Source organism: Euprymna scolopes, chromosome 13, assembly GCF_053919585.1.
Source record: "Euprymna scolopes isolate OS-2025 chromosome 13, ASM5391958v1, whole genome shotgun sequence".
Lineage (NCBI taxonomy): Eukaryota > Metazoa > Mollusca > Cephalopoda > Sepiida > Sepiolidae > Euprymna > Euprymna scolopes.
Window position 1 is genome coordinate 35,177,795 of NC_136494.1, and position 23,050 is coordinate 35,200,844.

Below are 23,050 nucleotides of genomic sequence, written 5' to 3' on the forward strand. Positions count from 1 at the left end.
TCGACCAAACCAATCTGGTTTCTGGTGAGATCGAGGATGCACTAATCAAATTTTTTTCATTTAAGCGGATTGTGGAACCGCTACCACTAGGTTACTATTGTGTGTTTCATTTAGTTTACTGCAGTATTTGACTTCGTATTCATACTGGCATCCGTTATGGTTGCATTCTTTCCTCCCCATCTTGTTCAATTACAGTATCAACCGGATCCTTGATCAGGGCATGATGGACTTAGCTGGCATGTAAATTGGACGTGCTTATTCATTATTGACCTAAACTATACAAACTATGTTGTCATCCTTGACAAAACATATTTGGAAAACCAACAAAGGTTCTGGCAGCCAACTAACTCCTACCTTTCAAACCGAGTTCCTAACATAGTCTATGACACAATTGTTGAAGAAGTTAAACAGTTTAAGTATCTCGGCTCAATCTTTGTAGCCACAGGGCAAGGTAAGGATGAGATTACAATCCATATTGATTGTGCTCATTCAATTTTCTCTTGCATCTAGAATAAATTGTGGTTTCAGCATGAGATAAAATGCAACAAAATTGATGATATACAAAGCTGAAATGTGCACAATAATGCTACACGACTGCAAGACCTACCCCTTGTATAAAGATTTTTGCATTCAAAGTCTTCAACATATGCTCCCTGGACATCTCTCTCGAATCAAATCCTAAATCCCACCATCCCAACAGAATACAACATCATTAACGTCACAGTGACTTTTCTGAAAAGGAGACTTTGTTGATTCAATCACATTTTTCAAGTCTGAGGAGGAATATATCCACAAGTTCTTAGGCCTAACCCTAACATCCGCTAGTTGGAGAAAATGCACAGGTCACCCACTGAAGACATGAATTAAAACAGTAAAAACATAGAGATTGTAGCTGATCAATTTTTCATATTCGTTGTTGAAACGAGGAATGGCTGAAGTATACTGAGGACTTGGTTATTAATGTAGATGGACTGCCTTGAATCATGATCTACTTAGCTCATTTGATCCCGCTCGCTGAATCCTGTTACAGTACAATACAGTTAGAGTTTCTCTTGATTTTTGTCTTGCAATTTTTCAACAGTTGTAAACTCTTATCTGTATTGTAAATCATATGTGTCTTTGATTTTTTTTTTTTTAAATTTAAAAATGTAATTTTGCAGCAAATGTTGATGAGTTATAAGAGTTGATAGGAGTTAAAAGATTTTCGATGTTTTCTTCAAAACAAATGTAGGTTCATGTAGAAGATAAAGTTCAGATGGTTTTAGCTGATTCACCAAACTTTATTCTCTTTTACTTATCACTTCTTCACTTTCTCCTCATCTTTTTTTTTTTGTAAATAAGCTCTAATCTGAAAATTCATCTATCCATTCACTTTGTCGTGATGAATCTGATGATTAACTAAAATGTAAATTTGCTTGTTTTTCACAATGATATCACAATGATTTCACAATGATATCAGAATGATTTCACAATGATATCAGAATGATATCACAATGATATCAGAATGATATCAGAATGATATCAGAATGATGTCACAATGATATCACAATAATTTCACAATGATTTCACAATTTTTTAAAATTACCCTTGGCCAATCATATCCTCCTTTCTTGCACACTGACCAAAAAAAAAAAAAAACCTGGATTAAAATAAAAAAAATTATTGAAATCACTTTATAAATGTTTTTATCATTATGAAGCTTGAATATTGATTTGTGTTTTATTATTTTGTAGGGAGTAACTCCATGGCTCTTGCCTCCCATAAAGTCATCGTCTGAGAGTCAAGTCAGCATCTTGGATATTCCGTTTAATGAAGATGAAGAAGATGATGATTATAATCCCGATAAAGATGCTTTAGCTGACGTAAGTAAATTATATGATCACAGTTCATGCAATGAATTGCTCTCCTTATTCTGCATCATAAACATGAAAAGTTTGTGATACGAAACCTTCTTCCTTTTTAACTTCCTAAATGCTAACCTTGTTCAACACCAAATAAATGTGACCATTAAGTTATTGCTTTAAGGCAAAGGTTCCCAACCTTATTTTGCTTATGGATCCCCTGAGAACTATTTTTTAAACCAGGGCTCTACAAACAAATTTATCTTTAGTTGACCTTTGACAATTAAATATTTTCATTTACTAGCCAAATAGAAAAGTTACTAGCCAAACCCATATGATTTTTAGAATATGACATCTTCGTTCTGTGACGAGTATGTACATCATAAAGATTTTACGTGTTTTTTTTTTTTAATAAGTAATTCTAAATATACAAAAAATTTTATGTTGATACTTGAAGCTATAAACATTCTAATTACTTCAGATATTTTTTTAAACAGCTTTTGTTAAAAAAAAAGTTTATTGTTCTATTAAACTTTTATTGTTTAAATAGTTTAACTTTGTTTATTTTATAAAAAAAAAAGCCGAAAAGATATTTTTCACTCTGTAGTGAGCTTTGGAAATTGTCAGTAGAAGAAATACAGTCGCCAAAAGATAAGCGTTTCATTATTTCTAGTCGCCACTTTGAAAAATCACTCGCAAATGTGACTGTTTCACTCGCAATGTAGAGTCCTGTAAACGGTGGATCCCATATGTGCATATATAATTTTTTAAAATCAAATATTTTTGTTCCATGGCAGTAAAATCTAACAATCAATTTCGTCATATTCATAACATAAAATTAAAATGCAAATCTTGAAATTTGCATTTAACATCTCAGAGTAAACAAAACAAAATAGAATTTATTTTTTCTGTGGGTCCTCTTAAAGCTTCTGTTGATCTCTGGGGATCCATATGGACCTAAAATTGGAATCCCTGCATTAAAGAAACTAGCGTAACCATTTCAGTTAGTTTTTAAATGTGGTAACCTTTGTTTATATATAAAAAAACCCAACTCAATTATGTTATAAACTGGCTCATTTGGTATAATGATTAGTGTTTCATAATGGACTTGGGAGATCAGGGTTCAGTCCTTGATTGAGTTATGTCAAAGACTCCAAAAATGATACTTGATACCTCCTTACTAAACATTCATCATTATAAGATGATGATCAAGAGTAAATGGAGCAATCCAGAAAAAAGAGTGACTTCTTCCCTTACATCTCAGTGTAGTAGGAAGCACTCAGGTCACCCTTGACTACAGTAGATTAAATTTTTTTTCATATGCCACATAATCAAATCGTTTCTATTTAAACGATACAAACTTTGCTGAGGACGTTTTTGCCTCCCAGAGATTTTTTTTTCTTTTTCATTAATTTTTCACTGTATTTTTCAGATTGAGAGTGATGACGATTTAGAGAGTCTAAATTCCTCTCTCGTCTCTTCACCGCTGAAAAAATCTCCAAGTTCAAAAATGGGAGACAAACTGAATACCTCCTTAATTGATGATGATGACAAAAAGGTTTGTATTTTATATATATATCTATATCACTTTTTAACACCATTACTCAAATGAATTAATGATAGCTATAAATTATTAGAATCTGCTTACCTTTATCTATTGTCCGGTGGGGACAAAAATGGATGGTCACATTCAATGCTGCCAAGACTAAACTTGTTTCCTTCAATAATTACAAGAAACTTTCTCTACCACCAATAGCAATGGCCATTGACTCATTATCTGAAAGTACATCTTTTAAACTCGTTGGCCTAACGTTCACAGGAAACATGAGTTGGAACAATTACATTGAGAGTATTGCCGGGACCGCTGCGCGGAAGGTGGGTTCTCTCTACCGTGCTAGAAAGCTACTAATACCTGAAAGTATCCTGTACCTCTATAAGGCCACCATTCGCCCATATATGGAGTATTGTTGTCATATTTAGGCTGGTGCATCTGCCACTAGTCTCTTGCTCCTAGACAAAGTTCAAAAGAGAGTCGCCAATCTGATAGGTCCTGCCGAGACATAATAATCTATAATATTATGTCTCGGCAGTTGTGTGAAAAGCATATCTTATTTTTCTTTTATTAATATTATTGGAATTTTCCCCTTTTCTTTTCTTTGTACATATTTGTGAATTGTTCCATGGATTTCGGCCTTTTGGATTATTTTGGACCATCTTCCAATTACGTGATTTCCTTGGACTTTACTTGTGCAAATGGAAACTCAATTAACTTTCTTGGAGTTATATTTTTGGATTATACCGTCATTGGATTATTTACCTTTCACCAGACTATCCATTCACGTGTAATCACCTTTTTCTTCACCATATTCACCCTGCTCCACTTTTTGTTATCAAGTAAGATCTTTGACTTACTTTTACTTGTTGTTTCATCAAATACTTTTGTATGCAAAATCCGATCCCGCATTTTGCTAATTACTACCCTCTGATGAGAAGGAAAGTATTTCTTTGAAACTCCGCGGGTTAAGGACTATCCACTTATCAAGTGTTTCCTTTTCAGATTAAATATGTTTTTAACTCTTTTTCAAAGTGTTTTTTAACAGGTTTTATTAACTGTTTACTCCTATATATATATATATATATATATATATATATATATATATATATATATTTTTTTTGCATTTTTATTTAAACAAACTGAGCCGTAGCAACACGTGGCCGGGTACATCTAGTTATTAATAAGATTTAACCACTATTTCTTTGCTCATAAAAATAAATTAGCATACATGATGATTGAAGAAAAGTAATTTTTATTATATAGCCTACCCTGTGTTGATGGGTCCTGAATAACGAAAGGAAAGAGTAAAAAAATGTGTAACATGGTTCCTCTTTGGTAAAAAATTCACCACAAAAACTCGTCTGGCTACAACCATTGTAAATAATTTTCCTTTCTTCTGTGTATCTAAAACTAAATGATATTTTCATGAACAAATTTAAAAAAAAATATGTGAGGAAAATTTTACAAAATAAAATATGCAATAAGTTTTATTTAAAAGAAAAAATAATAATCTGCTCTCTCCTGAATCTGCAAATAAATCATCCGTGTGCCAATATATTAATTTCTTCAGGAGTGTGAGTTCCGTTATGGAAGCATTGGTTTAATTTGAATAAAATAAAATATACATCAAGTGCGCTTGAAAGTCAAATCACAACGTAATATTAGGAAAATAAACAAATATTTTACTTGTTTGAAATTTATAATTTTAATATATACTGAGGATGGAGTTTGACTCCAAAATATATTTAAATTTCAAACAAGTAAAATATTTGTTTATTTTCCTAATATTACGTTGTATAGAGATATATATTATACATATATTAATTAATTTATTTATTGTCGACTATTATCCTCATCTTTCTTAGTTGTTATTTCACAATGTTTTGGCCAACTATTCCTCGGGTCTTCGTCAGGTGGTTAACCGTAATGGGATAGGAACTCCGAATCTCCTAACTGCATCCTCAGCAATCACTGCCATCCATAGTTGTTGTCGTCTCACCACGTTTTTTGTCAAATAAGCCACTGGCCGGCTTTGGGTAGGATTGAAACCACTATCTTCAGACAATTCTCACCTGGAACCACAGAGATTTAACATCTCTATCCACTGCGCCACGGGCCCCAAAGTACAGAGGCTTACTTGGCCCAAAATGTGGTGAGACAGCAACAGCTGTGGATGGCATTAATTGCTGAGAATGCAGTTAAGAGATTTGGAGTTCTTATTCTATAGCGGTTACCACCTGACGAAGACCAGAGAAATAGTTGGCTGAAATGTTGTGAAATAACTAAGAAAGATGAGGATAACAGTCCGCAATAAATAAATTAATATATAGTAATAATTAGCAAAAAATAAATTAATATATAGTATAATTAGCAATGAATAAATTAATATATAGTAATAATTAGCAATGAATATATAGTAATAATTAGCAAAAAATAAATTAATATATAGTAATAATTAGCAATAAATAAATATATATATAATAATAATTAGCAATAAATAAATTAATATATAGTAATAATTAGCAATAAATAAATTAATACATAGTAATAATTAGCAATAAATAAATTAATATATAGTAATAATTAGCAAAAAATAAATTAATATATAGTAATAATAAGCAATAAATAAATTCATATATAGTAATAATTAGCAAAAAATAAATTAATACATAGTAATAATTAGCAATAAATAAATTAATATATAGTAATAATAAGCAATAAATAAATTAATATATAGTAATAATTAGCAAAAAATAAATAAATATATAGTAATAATTAGCAATAGATAAATTAATATATAGTAATATTAAGAAATAAATAAATTAATATATAGTAATATTAAGAAATAAATAAATTAATATATAGTAATAATTAGCAATAAATAAATTAATATATAGTAATAATTAGCAATAAATAAATTAATATATAGTAATAATTAGCAATAAATAAATTAATATATAGTAATAATTAGCAATAAATAAATTAATATATATTAATAATTAGCAATAAATAAATTAATATATAGTAATAATTAGCAATAAATAAATAAATATATAGTAATAATTAGCAATGAATAAATGAATATATAGTAATAATTAGCAAAAAATAAATTAATATATAGTAATAATTAGCAATAAATAAATTAATATATAGTAATAATTAGCAATGAATAAATATATATATAATAACAATTAGCAATAAATAAATTAATATATAGTAATAATTAGCAATAAATAAATTAATACATAGTAATAATTAGCAATAAATAAATTAATATATAGTAATAATTAGCAATAAATAAATTAATATATAGTAATAATTAGCAATAAATAAATTAATATATAGTTATAATAAGCAATAAATAAATTAATATATAGTAATAATTAGCAATAAATAAATTAATATATAGTAATAATTAGCAGAAAATAAATTTATATTGTATAGTAATAATTCGCAATGAATAAATTAATATATAGTAATAATTAGCAAAAAATAAATTTATATACAGTAATAATTAGTAATAAATAAATTTATATATAGTAATAATTAGTAATAAATGTATTTATATATAGTAATAAGTAATAAATAAATTTATATATAGTAATAAGTAATAAATAAATAAATATATAGTAATAATTAGTAATAAATAAATATATAGTAATAATTAGTAATAAATAAATTTATATATAGTAATAAGTATATATATAGTAATAATAAGTAATAAATAAATTTATATATAGTAATAAGTAATAAATGAATTAATATATAGTAATAAGTAATAAATAAATATATAGTAATAATAAGTAATAAATAAATATATAGTAATAATAAGTAATAAATAAATTAATAAATAGTAATAATTAGTAATAAATAAATTAATATATAGTAATAATTAGTAATAAATAAATTAATATATAGTAATAATAAGTAATAAATAAATAATATATAGTAATAATAAGTAATAAATAAATTAATATATAGTAATAATAAGTAATAAATAAATTAATATATAGTAATAAGTAATAAATAAATAAATATATAGTAATAATAAGTAATAAATAAATTAATATATAGTAATAAGTAATCAATAAATTAATATATAGTAATAAGTAATAAATAAATTTATATATAGTAATAATAAGTAATAAATAAATTAATATATAGTAATAATAAGTAATAAATAACTTAATATATAGTAATAATAAGTAATAAATAAATTAATATATAGTAATAATAAGTAATAAATAAATTAATATATAGTAATAATAAGTAATAAATAAATTAATATATAGTAATAATAAGTAATAAATAAATTAATATATAGTAATAATAAGTAATAAATAAATTAATATATAGTCATAATAAGTAATAAATAAATTAATATATAGTCATAATAAGTAATAAATAAATTAATATATAGTAATAATAAGTAATAAATAAATATGTAGTAATAATAAGTAATAAATAAATTAATATATAGTAATAATAAGTAATAAATAAATTAATATATAGTAATAATAAGTAATAAATAAATTAATATATAGTAATAATAAGTAATAAATAAATAAATATATAGTAATAATAAGTAATAAATAAATAAATATATAGTAATAATAAGTAATAAATAACTTAATATATAGTAATAATAAGTAATAAATAAATTAATATATAGTAATAATAAGTAATAAATAAATTAATATATAGTAATAATAAGTAATAAATAAATTAATATATAGTAATAATAAGTAATAAATAAATTAATATATAGTAATAATAAGTAATAAATAAATTAATATATAGTAATAATAAGTAATAAATTAATTAATATATAGTAATAATAAGTAATAAATTAATTAATATATAGTAATAATAAGTAATAAATAAATTAATATATAGTAATAATAAGTAATAAATAAATTAATATATAGTAATAATAAGTAATAAATAAATTAATATATAGTAATAATAAGTAATAAATAAATTAATATATAGTAATAATAAGTAATAAATTAATTAATATATAGTAATAATAAGTAATAAATTAATTAATATATAGTAATAATAAGTAATAAATAACTTAATATATAGTAATAATAAGTAATAAATAAATATATAGTAATAATAAGTAATAAATAAATTAATATATAGTAATAAGTAATAAATAAATTAATATATAGTAATAATAAGTAATAAATAAATTAATATATAGTAATAATAAGTAATAAATAAATTAATATATAGTAATAATAAGTAATGAATAAATTAATATATCGTAATAATAAGTAATGAATAAATTAATATATCGTAATAATAAGTAATAAATAAATTAATATATCGTAATAATAAGTAATAAATAAATTAATATATAGTAATAATAAGTAATAAATAAATTAATACATCGTAATAATAAGTAATGAATAGATTAATATATAGTAATAATAAGTAATGAATAAATTAATATATAGTAATAATAAGTAATGAATAAATTAATACATCGTAATAATAAGTAATAAATAAATTAATATATAGTAATAATAAGTAATAAATAAATTTATATATAGTAATAATAAATTTAATAATATATAGTAATAATAAGTAATAAATAAATTAATATATAGTAATAATAAGTAATAAATAAATTAATATATAGTAATAATTAGCAATAAATAAAGTAATATATAGTAATAATAAGTAATAAATAAATTAATATATAGTAATAATAAGTAATAAATAAATTAATATATAGTAATAATAAGTAATAAATAAATTAATATATAGTAATAAAAAGCAATAAATAAATTAATATATAGTAATAATAAGTAATAAATAAATTAATATATAGTAATAATAAGTAATAAATAAATTAATATATAGTAATAATAAGCAATAAATAAATTAATATATAGTAATAATAAGTAATAAATAAATTAATATATAGTAATAATAAGTAATAAATAAATTAATATATAGTAATAATAAGTAATAAATAAATTAATATATAGTAATAAAAAGCAATAAATAAATTAATATATAGTAATAATAAGTAATAAATAAATTAATATATAGTAATAATAAGCAATAAATAAATTAATATATAGTAATAATAAGTAATAAATAAATTAATATATAGTAATAATAAGTAATAAATAAATTAATATATAGTAATAAAAAGCAATAAATAAATTAATATATAGTAATAAAAAGCAATAAATAAATTAATATATAGTAATAATAAGTAATAAATAAATTAATATATAGTAATAATAAGCAATAAATAAATTAATATATAGTAATAATAAGTAATGAATAAATTAATATATAGTAATAATAAGTAATGAATAAATTAATATATAGTAATAATAAGTAATAAATAAATTAATATATAGTAATAATAAGTAATAAATAAATTAATATATAGTAATAATAAGTAATAAATAAATATATATATAGTAATAAAAAGCAATAAATAAATATATATATAGTAATAAAAAGCAATAAATAAATTAATATATAGTAATAAAAAGCAATAAATAAATTAATATATAGTAATAATAAGTAATAAATAAATTAATATATAGTAATAATAAGTAATAAATAAATTAATATATAGTAATAAAAAGCAATAAATAAATTAATATATAGTAATAATAAGCAATAAATAAATTAATATATAGTAATAATAAGTAATAAATAAATTAATATATAGTAATAATAAGTAATAAATAAATTTATATATAGTAATAATAAGTAATAAATAAATTAATATATAGTAATAATAAGCAATAAATAAATTAATATATAGTAATAATAAGTAATAAATAAATTAATATATAGTAATAATAAGTAATAAATAAATTAATATATAGTAATAATAAGTAATAAATAAATTAATATATAGTAATAAAAAGCAATAAATAAATTAATATATAGTAATAATAAGTAATAAATAAATTAATATATAGTAATAATAAGTAATAAATAAATTAATATATAGTAATAATAAGTAATAAATAAATTAATATATAGTAATAAAAAGCAATAAATAAATTAATATATAATAATAATAAGTAATAAATAAATTAATATATAGTAATAATAAGTAATAAATAAATTAATATATAGTAATAATAAGTAATAAATAAATTAATATATAGTAATAATAAGTAATAAATAAATTAATATATAGTAATAATAAGTAATAAATAAATAAATATATAGTAATAAAAAGCAATAAATAAATTAATATATAGTAATAATAAGTAATAAATAAATTAATATATAGTAATAATAAGTAATAAATAAATTAATATATAGTAATAATAAGCAATAAATAAATTAATATATAGTAATAATAAGTAATAAATAAATTAATATATAGTAATAATAAGTAATAAATAAATTAATATATAGTAATAATAAGTAATAAATAAATTAATATATAGTAATAATAAGTAATAAATAAATAAATATATAGTAATAAAAAGCAATAAATAAATTAATATATAGTAATAATAAGTAATAAATAAATTAATATATAGTAATAATAAGTAATAAATAAATTAATATATAGTAATAATAAGCAATAAATAAATTAATATATAGTAATAATAAGTAATAAATAAATTAATATATAGTAATAATAAGCAATAAATAAATTAATATATAGTAATAAAAAGTAATAAATTAATATATAGTAATAAAAAGTAATAAATTAATATATAGTAATAAAAAGTAATAAATTAATATATAGTAATAATAAGTAATAAATAAATTAATATATAGTAATAATAAGTAATAAATAAATTAATATATAGTAATAATAAGTAATAAATAAATTAATATATAGTAATAATAAGTAATAAATAGTGATATTTTAAATTAGAAATAAAAATAGGTTTAACGCTCATAAAATTCGTAATAGAATTGTCTGCAAGGACCTGTGATGCAGTGGAAAAATCAATTGTAAAAATTTATGTTCTCCTGAAGGTTGAAGGTTCAATCCTTAGTGTGGGCGACTGAGAAATACAATTGCGAATTACTTAGGACCTTTATTCAGTCATGGCTAATGGAACAAGAGCATGCTACTGACATGAAGTAAATAAAGGGTTCCACTCGAAATTCCGTCTAAATTCACGAGTTCAACAGATACATCTGAAGAAGGTTGGATGTTACATCAACCGAAATGTGAAAATCACACTCAAGATGAGAATAGTAGTCTGATGAATCCAAATAATATGAATAATTAATCCTCATCTCAAAAATTCGGAAGCGTCAAGTGATATTTTTTGTATTTATGAATTGTCGCATTCCAAACCTATCTCCCAGATCATCAGGATCATCAAGCCTCACATCTAGATTTATTTTTAACCTCAGTTCCCAAGGATTTTGTAACAAATGCCCATAGCCTACTCAAGAATGCTGATCACATTGTGATATTGGTAGACATCACCCTAAACTCTCTATTCCAAATTGAAGAGCCTTTTTTCTTTTCTTTTTTTTTTTTTTTTACTGTTAATTCACCCCAAGCAAGACATAGTGCCACTTGGATGTAAGGCGTTACTATTTGAAACCAAATCTACCGGGACACTATGTAAGGGTTTGAGCAGCAAGATGTCTGTTTACATTTACATTCAAACTTCTGCATGTCAGTACAGTCAGGAAAGTGGGGGGGGGGGTAGGAGGCAATTCCAAAGTCAAGCAGTTTGAAGGAAGGAACTATTAGAATGGAAGGCTTTCCAACATCTAGGGATCTTTACTGCATAGGGGTGGAATTTTATTGCTTTTTTTTTTACATGGTGGTCACCACTTATCAAGGCCTGGAAGCCACTCAGGGATAAGGGTTATTGTATGTACAGTATGTTAGTGTGGAGATTTAATAAAGTGTCTACTTAAGGGGGCGCTTCATCAGGAATTTGTTTACGTTGGACTTGAAGACATCCAGGTTGTAGTCGGGTGGGAAGCAGGCAGATGGAACAGTTCCACAGGCGTGCAGTTCTAAGAAAGAAGCTTTGTTCATGGAATCTACGTTTTTATTTAGGCACAGATAAAGAGTGGGGAAAATTTTTGACAGTGGTTTTAGCTAGATGGGTGTTTTTCGTAAAAGATTAGTGAGGGGGGGACCAGAGATTGGAGCTCAGAGGAGCACCTGCCATGGAAATAACGATAAAACAAAGATAGGCTCGCAATGTCTCTTCTGTGGGACTGTGGGAGAGAGGTTGCAGGGAAGAGAAAAGGGCATCCCCCACTAAGCCACAAAGTCTATTTTGTACTCTGTCAAGGCAGGATAGGCTGTTTTTAGCAGCTCCTGCCCAAATATGGCTGCAGTATTCCATCCTTGGATTGTCAGATTAGTATTCCATCCTTGCTTGTCAGTTTAGTTGGGGATATTCACGTTGAGGTGTACAAGTGTTTTGAGTTCATCATAGCACATTCCATGAGAATACTTAATACAACAGGCTCAGGTTAATTTATTTATTGCAGACTATTATCCTCATTTAAAAATTCTTTTTTTTAGTTATTTCACGACGTTTTGGCCAACTATTCCTCTGGCCTTCGTCAGGTGGTAACCGTGAAAAAAAAAAAAAAAGATGAGGATAATAGTCCGCAATAAATAAATAAATAAATAATACTCATCTAAATAATGAATTCCAATTAAAATAATATAAATAGGCACAGGGATGCAACATTTTGGCGATGGGATAGGGGTTGGAACTGGGTTGCTTGTGTAGGACCTATTAAGTTAGAGACTCTTTTTTGGACACTGTTTAAGAGCAAGAGGCTAGTGGCAGATGCACCAGGCCTGATGTGGCAACAATACTCCATGCATGAGCGAATAGTGGCTTTGTAGAGATATAGGATACTCTTAGGTGTGAATAATTTTCTTGTATGGTAAAGAGAGCTCACCTTCTTTGCAGCAACCTTGGCAACATCATCAATGTATTTGTTCCAATTCATGTTGGATGTGAATGTGAAGGCGAGGAGTTCTGTGATCAGAAATAGATCTAGAAGTAAGGCTTGCTGATCCTGTCGATCTGGGAGATAGGTTGGGAACGTGACGGTCTGTGTCAAGGTATGCAATATAGAAAAGCTATGTATGATGCTACCAACTGCATCTGTATAAGTAGAGAAACCAAGCCAATTACTGTGGTGGACATTAAAGTCACCAAATACATGTATTTGGGTGCGAGTATTTAGGGAGAGTGGTGCGTATATGCTGTCAGAAACCTGGCTGATTAGGGTGCAATCCTGAATCTAAGGAGAACAGTAGAGAAAATATAATTAATTCTTCTTCATTATCACTTATTAAGATTAAGCCTCCCTTTCTTTGCTCATAAAAATTAATTTGCATACATGACTATTGAATTGAGCTGGATGCATGTACATTCACTTTTATTATAGAGATTAGCATATAGAATGAAGATTTATACAAACTCAGCTTTACTCTTCAGGGATAAATCTTAACTGAAGTTTTTGCTATTGTCTTTGTTTTCAACTAATTCTTATCTATACCCCAAAGATTCAAATTGAACCAATTGTGTGTTTGTGTGTGTGTGTGTGTGTTTTTTTTTTTTAGGAGGGGAGGGAGTCATCATCTACTAAACCAAACCAGTTCATTTATAAAAATGCTTAAAACTAGAGAGTTATCAATAGATATTCGTCAAAAAATCATTGATAAGCACAAAGAAGGAAAAGTGTATCGAATAATATCAAGGGAACTTAATCTATCACTTAGTACAGTTGGAAACGTTATTAGAAAGTTTAAAAACCCTGGTGAAGCTGTTGCAAATCTTCCAAGATGTGGTCGGCCAAGGAAATTAAATGAAAAAAAATCAAGGTAGGTAAGCAGAAAGGTACAAAAAAACCCTTTTCTTACTCGTGGTGAAATTCAAACCGACCTCAGTATAAAGGGTTTTGTCCAACAAGCGTCAAGAGACATGCTCTCCGTTCAGGTGCTGAACCATTTGATTTGCTGCTATTGACTTGAGCGCCCATCATCTCTTTGTTAAAAAAAAATGCAGAAGTGTAACTCGAAAATTTGATTAAAATCAGAAAATTTAATTAAAAAATAAAGGTAGTTTTGTTTATTTTATAAAATGATTTTAATATTTTCATGAGTTACCCTTTTTATTCTTGTGTTTTATAGGATAATGAAAGTGAGGAAACCATAGCCAGACGCACCCGATCGAAATTACCTCTACATGATATGTCGTTAACGGAACTGGAAGCCAATTTTGTTGCTCCTGATATTACAGAGGATATGTATGATACTGAATGCAATGATAAGAATTGGCAGGATTTCTTGAACAGTTTAACGAGACCTGAATGTAAGTCAAAAAAATACAAGTTGATCTTGGAATAATTGGTGCTTGTCCAGAATTCTCCCTATATTAAAAAACAAAAAGAAAAAAAATCTGTATGATAAAAGGAAAATTTTTATTTCTCCAATGTCCCCAATGGCTTTTTAAATTTTGGAAAGTTTAAATTATTTGAAGTTCTCTCTCTTGTCAGCCAGTTTTGAAGATGGTGTTGCGATATTGTCACTGTTTGCTTAGCTACAAAATTTGATTTTCTTATTTAAAAATAGTACAATTTGATCAATTTATGTGATTTTTGGTGGATGATATTTTCTTTCCATCATGAATACATAGATTTTATTTTACTTTTTATTTTAATAAAGAGGAAATTTTGGACAAGCACCACATTTCTTTTGTCATTTAATGTCGATTTTGCTTTGTCCGAGCGTTGGTATTGTTGATATTTCACAAGCGCACTTTCCAATCCTCCCAATTCAATGGTTCAACTGTTTCTAACTGCCATTCTGTACAGTCTTGTTCAGTCAGTTGTTTTTAATGTTTCCTCGGCCTGCCAATGTTTCTGCGATGCAAGATGTCTATGCTTCTGTAACAGGTGTAAGAAAGCCTTCTACTCCACTAGTTTCTTCCCCAGAACTCCTAGCCTGTAGAACTGCCTTCTGGGATTCTGCTTTCCCAACTGTACAGACATGCAGAAGTTCAAGTGTAATGTGAACAGACATCTCGGTGTTCATCTCCCTTCATATTACCCTTGGAACTTATGTCCCCGATAGTAGCCCTCTACTTTAAAGTGGCCCCGTGCTTTGTTTGGGGTTAAAAATTGAATGACCCCCCCCCTAAAAAAAAAACCCAGTTCATCGATGAGGATGAATACTCTACACGTCTGTATCAGAGTAACTGATTCACTCTTTTGATAATCTCTATGCTGACTAAATGCAGGACTTTCAGCAAATCCTTCAACCTAATGTGTTGGGTTTGGTAAGAATTCACGTGGCAGATCCATCTAGTTGTCCACTGCCATATAATATAACACTCTCAATACAGCTGCTGTACAACTTATTCCAGATTTAGGTGAGGGATAGAGCTTGCGGTATTATCAGAGGTAATATGAGTGATAACCATCGGAGAAAACTTGGCTGATTTCTCAGGTCTGCAAGCAGGCTGTCTCAATGGTGGAATAGCAATTGGTTAACCATCTTGTGTAACCTTCTTTAGGATTGCCGTGCATGGAATGTCATTGTTCTGGACATGGTGTAGGCGAGGGAAGGAGTCAATGCAAACCCGCCAGGTTGAACATTGTTGCAAAAAGATTGTAATTACATGTTAACACTGATCCGATGTGTATATGAAAGTTTCGTAAAGAAACAGGAAAGAAATTCAACACAAGTTTTTTTTTTTTTCAGTTGAAAGAAAGGCATTTATTACTGGTCGTTACCTGACATATATTTTCCAACTTGGTGACCATATGGTCAATAAAGTGGTTAGTCTACAGCTATAACCAGCTGTTACATGTGTAATTTGTCCGAAAATCTTGTTAAAAGTTTGGGTTGCATCTTGTTTAAAAGTTCCTCTTGCGCCACCATGTGATTAAAAAAACGCTGCTGTGTTGACACATGCTTTTTCTCCTCCTGCGTCGACACATGCTTTTTACCCTCTTTTTTTCTCTCCTCTTCCTCTGATCCTGATGTCATACATATATCCATATATTTCTGTGACGTCATGCGCGCCCCATGGCTTGGTTATTTGCATACGTGCCAATGACTTTGTTATATGTAGACAATGTATTATTATTCGACATGGACATTACATCTCCATAAGCAATTATGTCCATCATTTAGTCAGACCATCAATATAGAAGAAGGGCAGATTAGTAAGGCTGCTGCTGATTTATTTTGTATTTTCTTAAGTTATCCTTATGATTGAATTTAGAAAAGTTTTTGTAATTATTTAGATGAGGATAATTTACATTATTCGGATTGATGATCTCGGATGTTATTCTTCCAATGTTTTCAACCAATGTAGCCTCCTGTCTTCTTCAGGTCCTTCTTGTTGAACTCTGGAATCTGTATGATCTATGGATCTGTGACTCAATAGATAAACTGCCAAGTAATAATCAGTTCTAAGTGACAATCTTCTGGAGGTTGAAGATTCAATCCTCAGGACAGGCAATACTAAGAATACAATTAAGAATTACTTAAAACTTCTATCTGATCATGGCTGATGGAATGAGAACAATCGATCCATGTGGATTAAATAAAGGGTTCCTTTTGAAATTCTGTACAGATTAATGAGCTGACAAGATAAAGTCAGAATTTATATTGGCCAATATGAAAGTTATGGGAATAACATTTCTTCCACATCAGATGTGTGTGTTGCATATTAGGCATGCAGGTAAAAGGTGATGTTCTCTATGAAACTCATTGATGTTGGTTTAAATATATCGTTGCTTGAGATCATCATTGACCGAGTCGTTCCAAGTTTTTGTGGCAAGACTTTTCCTCGTTTACTCTCAGTTGGAATTTGTACATAAATTCCTGAGTCCAATACAATTACCAATTCTTATTCTAAAATTTCTGAATATTTAATTAGAGATTTGTTGCTTTTTTATTGTCAAATCATGACAAAACCCTTGTGTAATGTCTGCATATATTATCACAAATATAAAATTGCATTATGAAAGAAGTGCCGGCATGTATTACATGAGTAGATCTTTTTAAATATTTTTTTCTCAAATGTTTTTTTGGAATTGATTGAAAATAGTGAAGCAACTACAGATTTCTTTCTTTCAAAGCAAATTCGATTTCCATGTTCGTAGTTAGTTGACGTAAAGTTATTTGAATATTTTCATAAACAACTGAAAATAGTTGATGATTGATATGCAAAATAAGAAGACTGTTGGAATAGAATGGTTAACAAAAAATTAGTTTCCAAATAATAATGTTACTGTTTCGAAAACCATTGTTAACTACTCTTTACCTTCCCTCTATCAAAGAATGTTCATGTTTTTTGTTCTGATTGTTAACATTTGGTCATTTATTGCTACTGTCAATATAACAGCTATGTAGTAGACTGATTTGTTTTACTGTAAAAAAAAACAAGATACAGATACTACTACTACTACTACTACTACTAATAATAATAATAATAATACTAACAATAACAACAACAATAATAATAATAATACTAACAATAATAATAATACTAATAGTGGCAAATTTGTAGATTAACACTTTTGGCTAAATCTTCCCCTCCTCAATGTGAGTCCATTTCTTTGATTTAAATTTGAATGTGTGTATATCTATTTGGCAGTATATAAGTGATGGGATGATTCCACTATTTTTCACGATTCTGATTTTTTTTTTTATAAATCTCTGAATATTTAATTATAAAATGGTTATTTTGTCCCGATTACCATAAAAACACATGTTAAATCTGCTTATATATTCTCAAATATAAAAACATATTTGTGAGGAGGTGATCTATAGATGTTATTTTTACTGGAAGTTAAAATCAATAAATATTTATTATTTTATTATTAATACCAGCAGTAGAAGATTTTGTTTTGAACAAAATCAAATAAAAAAAAAAAGGTAACTAAAGGAATTGTTTTTGGTATTGGAAAATAGGCACAAAATTTTCAAATTCTGATACCTGAGAGAGTTCTGATTTTTCTGATTCCCAATTCTGATTCTGATTACTAATATATATATTGTCATTCTATACTTATTTTCATTCAGATGTGGAAGACCCAACGGAAACGTTTGATGATGAAGCTAATGATCCAGAATATAACTACTTAGCTGAAGCTGAACAAGAATGTTTAGATGATGAGGATTTCCGTGACGATCGGATGGTGCGAGTATCCAGTAAGTACATTTATAGCTGGTATATATATATATATTTGCTATTTTATTTTTTTTGCGACTATTTTCAAGTTCAATACTGAAATCAGAGATGTGAGACATCTGTTTTTTATACATCAGAAAAAAGTGGCATTTCACCTTTAATTTGAATTCATAAAAAACATTTTTTTATTTTAATTAAAAAAAAAACAATATTATTTTGAGCAAAAACTGATTTTTGCCGAATTGCAAGAGCTTTATCTTTTATTTACTGTCATTTGGTTTTATTTAGAAATGGGGGTTTTATTGGAAGTGAGGAGGGGTATGCTTGCCTTTCATTATGACCTCTCTCTAGTGTATACCATTATTGAATATTCCGTGCCCCCGTTCAATCTCAAAAATCAAAGTATACCCCCTGTAGGGGCAGCTGTGCCTATAATTGTGAGGCAAGGTTTGCACAATTTCCAACCACACCTCTCCTGAATCGGCACTGTTTGAGTCCAGTGGCAAAGAGAAGTCTATGACGACTGGAAACAATGCAGAGATAAGCGGAGAGCACATACAGCACCTGGAAGTCACAAATGGTCACCCATTTAGTACTGACCAGGTTCTACGTTGCTTAACTTCTGTGATCTAGTAGGAACCGGTGTGTCAATGTGATTATGCCGTACATATTGAGTATTAATAACAATTAAATGTTAGGAATTTCTAAGTATCCATCATTTTATTTAGCTTTACGTCCGTTTTCCATGCTGGCAGGCATGGGACAACTTTAAGGAATTGACCTACCTCTCACCAGATCTTTATTTATCCTTCTTTCCCTAAGTCTGTTCTACTGCACACATCTCCTTATCGTGTCCAGATCTTCCTCTAATAAAGCTTTTTTTTAGCAGTAAAACCAAACAATATAAAAGTTAGAAACAATTACTTTGAATCATAACATACCTCCCTCTTGATATTTGAACCTTATTTTTATGGGTTTTTTTTTTTAATTTATAAATGATTAGCAGACACTCTTGGAATTTTCTGCGAATGAATGTGGATCAATGTGTATTCTTGTCCTTAGCCAGGAACCCCGATATTACAATTTTTATTCGTATTGATTTAATTTTCAAGTTAAAGTACAAATATCATCTTTGCTTTTATGGATGTTTGATGGGGACACGTGTTAATATTCTGATAGGTGAGTTATCTAGTATCTATATTATTAGCTAGTGCACATGTTGGTGGTTAAGATATAAGATTTGAGAACAGGTAATGTTATATCTACCCCTATACATGATGATCACATCAGTATTGTAGAGTTCCTATTTAAACTTTTGGTACTTGTACAGTTTAGTCAAAACATTAAAAAATGAAAATATCGAAAAAAAAAAAGGTTATATTTCACGTATCCGTTATGAAACGAAGTTCTCCGAAAAAAAATTTCACTTAATTTCATCAAGTAGTTGTTTTTTTACAGCGAAAAAACAATTTCTTATGATACCGAGCTAAAGGTTCGATTTTTAGGAAGAAAAGCTAGAATTAAAGATGGGAAGGGAGTGTCGGCACTTTACATTGAGTTATCTTCCCGTGGCATGCTGTTCAGATTCAGCAAATTTCACAATGGCTAACTTCAACGTGCTCTCATAAGAACGTGTTTTTCCGCTGAAAAAAAAAAAACTACTCAATTAAATTAAATGAAATTTTTTTCCGGAGATCTTCAGTCCAAAACGGATACGTACAATATAACCTTTTTTTTGATATTTTCATTTTTTAATGTCTTGACTAAACTGTACAAGTGCCAAACTGTTAATAATCTGTATACCTAGAAAGTTGATTTTTTTTTCTCTCTCTGACATTGATATTAAAAGCCTTACTTTTTCTATTTGAAAATTGATAAAACAAACTTCTTAATATACTCAGTCATGGATATGTGAGTGACTACATTTACTGCGTTAACTAATTTGCATATTTTGTTTGAAAAAGAATGTTATTTAATTATTCATTTTTTATGGATTCTTATTAGATGATTGGATTTATTTCACTAATTATGCTGAATTCTATTTATGCATAATTTCTACATTCTGCATAATTGCATAGAATTTAAAATGAAAATGTTTTAGCACACAGAAATATATATAATATGACCTTGTCGGTATGTGTGCGAAAAGTCTCTACCAAACTCCTCTCTGGATATTTTGTCTACAGAGTTGAAATTTGATATATAAGATATTTGGACATGTAGCACACTTTCGATTTGTTTTTTTTGCTGCTAAAGGGTCAAAATTGAAAAAAAAACAAAAACATTATAATAAATCAACTATACCCATTTTTTTTTTTTTCTGCGCATGCACTAATCCAAAGTTATAAGTTACGCAATATATTTTTGCAATTTTGTATACATATGGATTTAGGGCATACATTAACGGATTTGGTTTCAATTCTAGCTGATGGCACACAAGTCATTTCTTTTAACTTTTGAAATCAGTACTATATATTAGGTACAATATAATAATCAATTAAGGATTGGCTCTATAATAATAAATACGAAATTTGCATGAATTAAAATATAATATTTGAGAGTATTGTATGACCGGGCAACATCGAATGATCTGTTAGTAAATAATAGACAAGCGTAGAAAAAGCTGACGATGAATTGGAATAAAAATCCTGGGAATGGAAGTCGGGAAGGTGAGAGAATTCTGGTTGGAAATGATCTCCCACTCTCAAAAGACACTATCAAAATGACGTGTGAATCATTATCATATTCAGTTTAATGTCCATTTCACATGCTAGCTTGGATTTGACGGCTTTTAAAAATTTACATCCTATTTATCTCTGGCCAGGTCTTTATTTATTCCTCTTGCTGTCAAGTCCATTCTTATTAATTCCTCTGATATTTTCCTTGGTTATCACCAATCAACTTATCCAGATACTTCAACTGTTCAAGAACCCTTGTCCATTCTTTTAAAGTGACCATACTAAGAAAGTCTCCTGTTCTGCTCACATCTCCATGTACTGTTGAGATTTAATCTTTCTCTGAGATGATCAGATCTAAGCCTGTCTTTGAGACTCCTTTGAGACTCCCATTACACAGTCATCGTATCATTCTTATTTGATTTCTCTTCACACAATGCATGTCCTTAACCCTTACTGGCCATTTTCATTTTCATATATCACTAACTAGCCTGGGTGCCGGGCATTGCCCTGGTGTTTGGAGGTATAAAAAAAAAAGTGGTAATAAGCAGGCAGGCTTGAACCTGTGACGCGAAGACGGAAAAGAAAGTGAAAGAAAATCTGACGTCTTACCACTACTCCATGACGCGACAGGAAGTGTAAATCGTTCAAATTTAACGAAGTCAATCAAAACAAAAGATGACGTTGCTTTCAAAACTCCCATGAAAGCAAATTAGATACAAGGTCGTTTTGATTGTGGTGGGAAAACCAGCTCCCCCAAAAAGAGGTCACTCTGGCAGTATCCAAATAAATAGTAATTGTCTCAGTATGAAGGGTTTCCCCTACATTTACCAAGGACCAATTACAAAACAGATACTACCCGGGTGAAGGCCAGGCGTGGCGTTTGCGTTCGAATAGTTTTGATTAATTTATACAAAAAAGACAAACAAACAGCTGATATAACAGCACAGCGGGAATTTTGTTTAACTCGATAAAAAATAATGTCTGTTTGCGAATCTGCGATATTACAATCTGGGAAATATGTGAAAACTTCTTGCGGAATCTAACCGACGTGCGAACCCCCACCCAAAAAGCCTTTCATGGACATACACAAACGCTCGCACCTATTTTGCCCCTTATATAATAGACTAGCGGAGGGGGGTACCCGGCGTTGCCCGGGTGTTTGGAGGTGTGTGTGGTTTTGAGTAAATCAAAACTCTGAGGGGGGGGGGGGTTAAAATAAAAAAAAAAGTTTTTGGTAGGTGAGTATGAGGATCGAACCTGAACCCTTGAGGCAAAGTTGGAAATTAAAGTGACAAAAAAAGTGTGCGACTTTAACCATTGACCCACCGCGAGATACTAACGGAAACACGTTTGAATTTATTTAATTACTTAGATTCGGCAGGTGCACATTTTAATGACTTAGTGAGGTCAACTTTGACTGCGAGATAGTATTTCATTTACTGCGGAAAGCTTTTTTATTTTTGTTTCCCCAAGATGTTGGTGGGGGGGGGGACCAGCTCCCCTTGTCCAATTTGAATAGCAATTGTTTGATATAAGGAAAATATTTCCACATTGATCAAATGTGATTGCTTTCGGACATTTCCGCCGATAGACGGAAAATACCGCCAGAATTAATGTCGCTTTTATTATAGGAAAAAGACTAATCCACATGCGGCGAGTGACAAATGTTGAATATTTATCTTCCCGAAGTTGAGCAAATTAAATAGACAGGCGAGCTCCGTTGTTAATTTGGAGATATTATAATTTCTATGTGATATATAAAAAGTTTTAAGAAGTTGCGAGCCGACTGACCGCTTCTGAAAAAAGCCTTTCTTGGAC

General features: G+C 28.0%; 1 protein-coding gene across 1 annotated transcript in view; it reads left to right on the top strand.

Annotated features, from left to right (window-relative positions):
* Positions 1–23,050, top strand: part of LOC145291968 (uncharacterized) — a 136,255-nt gene that overhangs the window by 30,200 nt on the left and 83,005 nt on the right. Inside the window, exons 5-8 of the mRNA XM_080137908.1 lie at positions 1,734–1,862; positions 3,274–3,399; positions 14,540–14,720; positions 18,446–18,574. Of these exons, the coding sequence (XP_079994034.1) occupies positions 1,734–1,862; positions 3,274–3,399; positions 14,540–14,720; positions 18,446–18,574 (565 nt within the window). The remainder of the gene's footprint in view (positions 1–1,733; positions 1,863–3,273; positions 3,400–14,539; positions 14,721–18,445; positions 18,575–23,050) is intronic.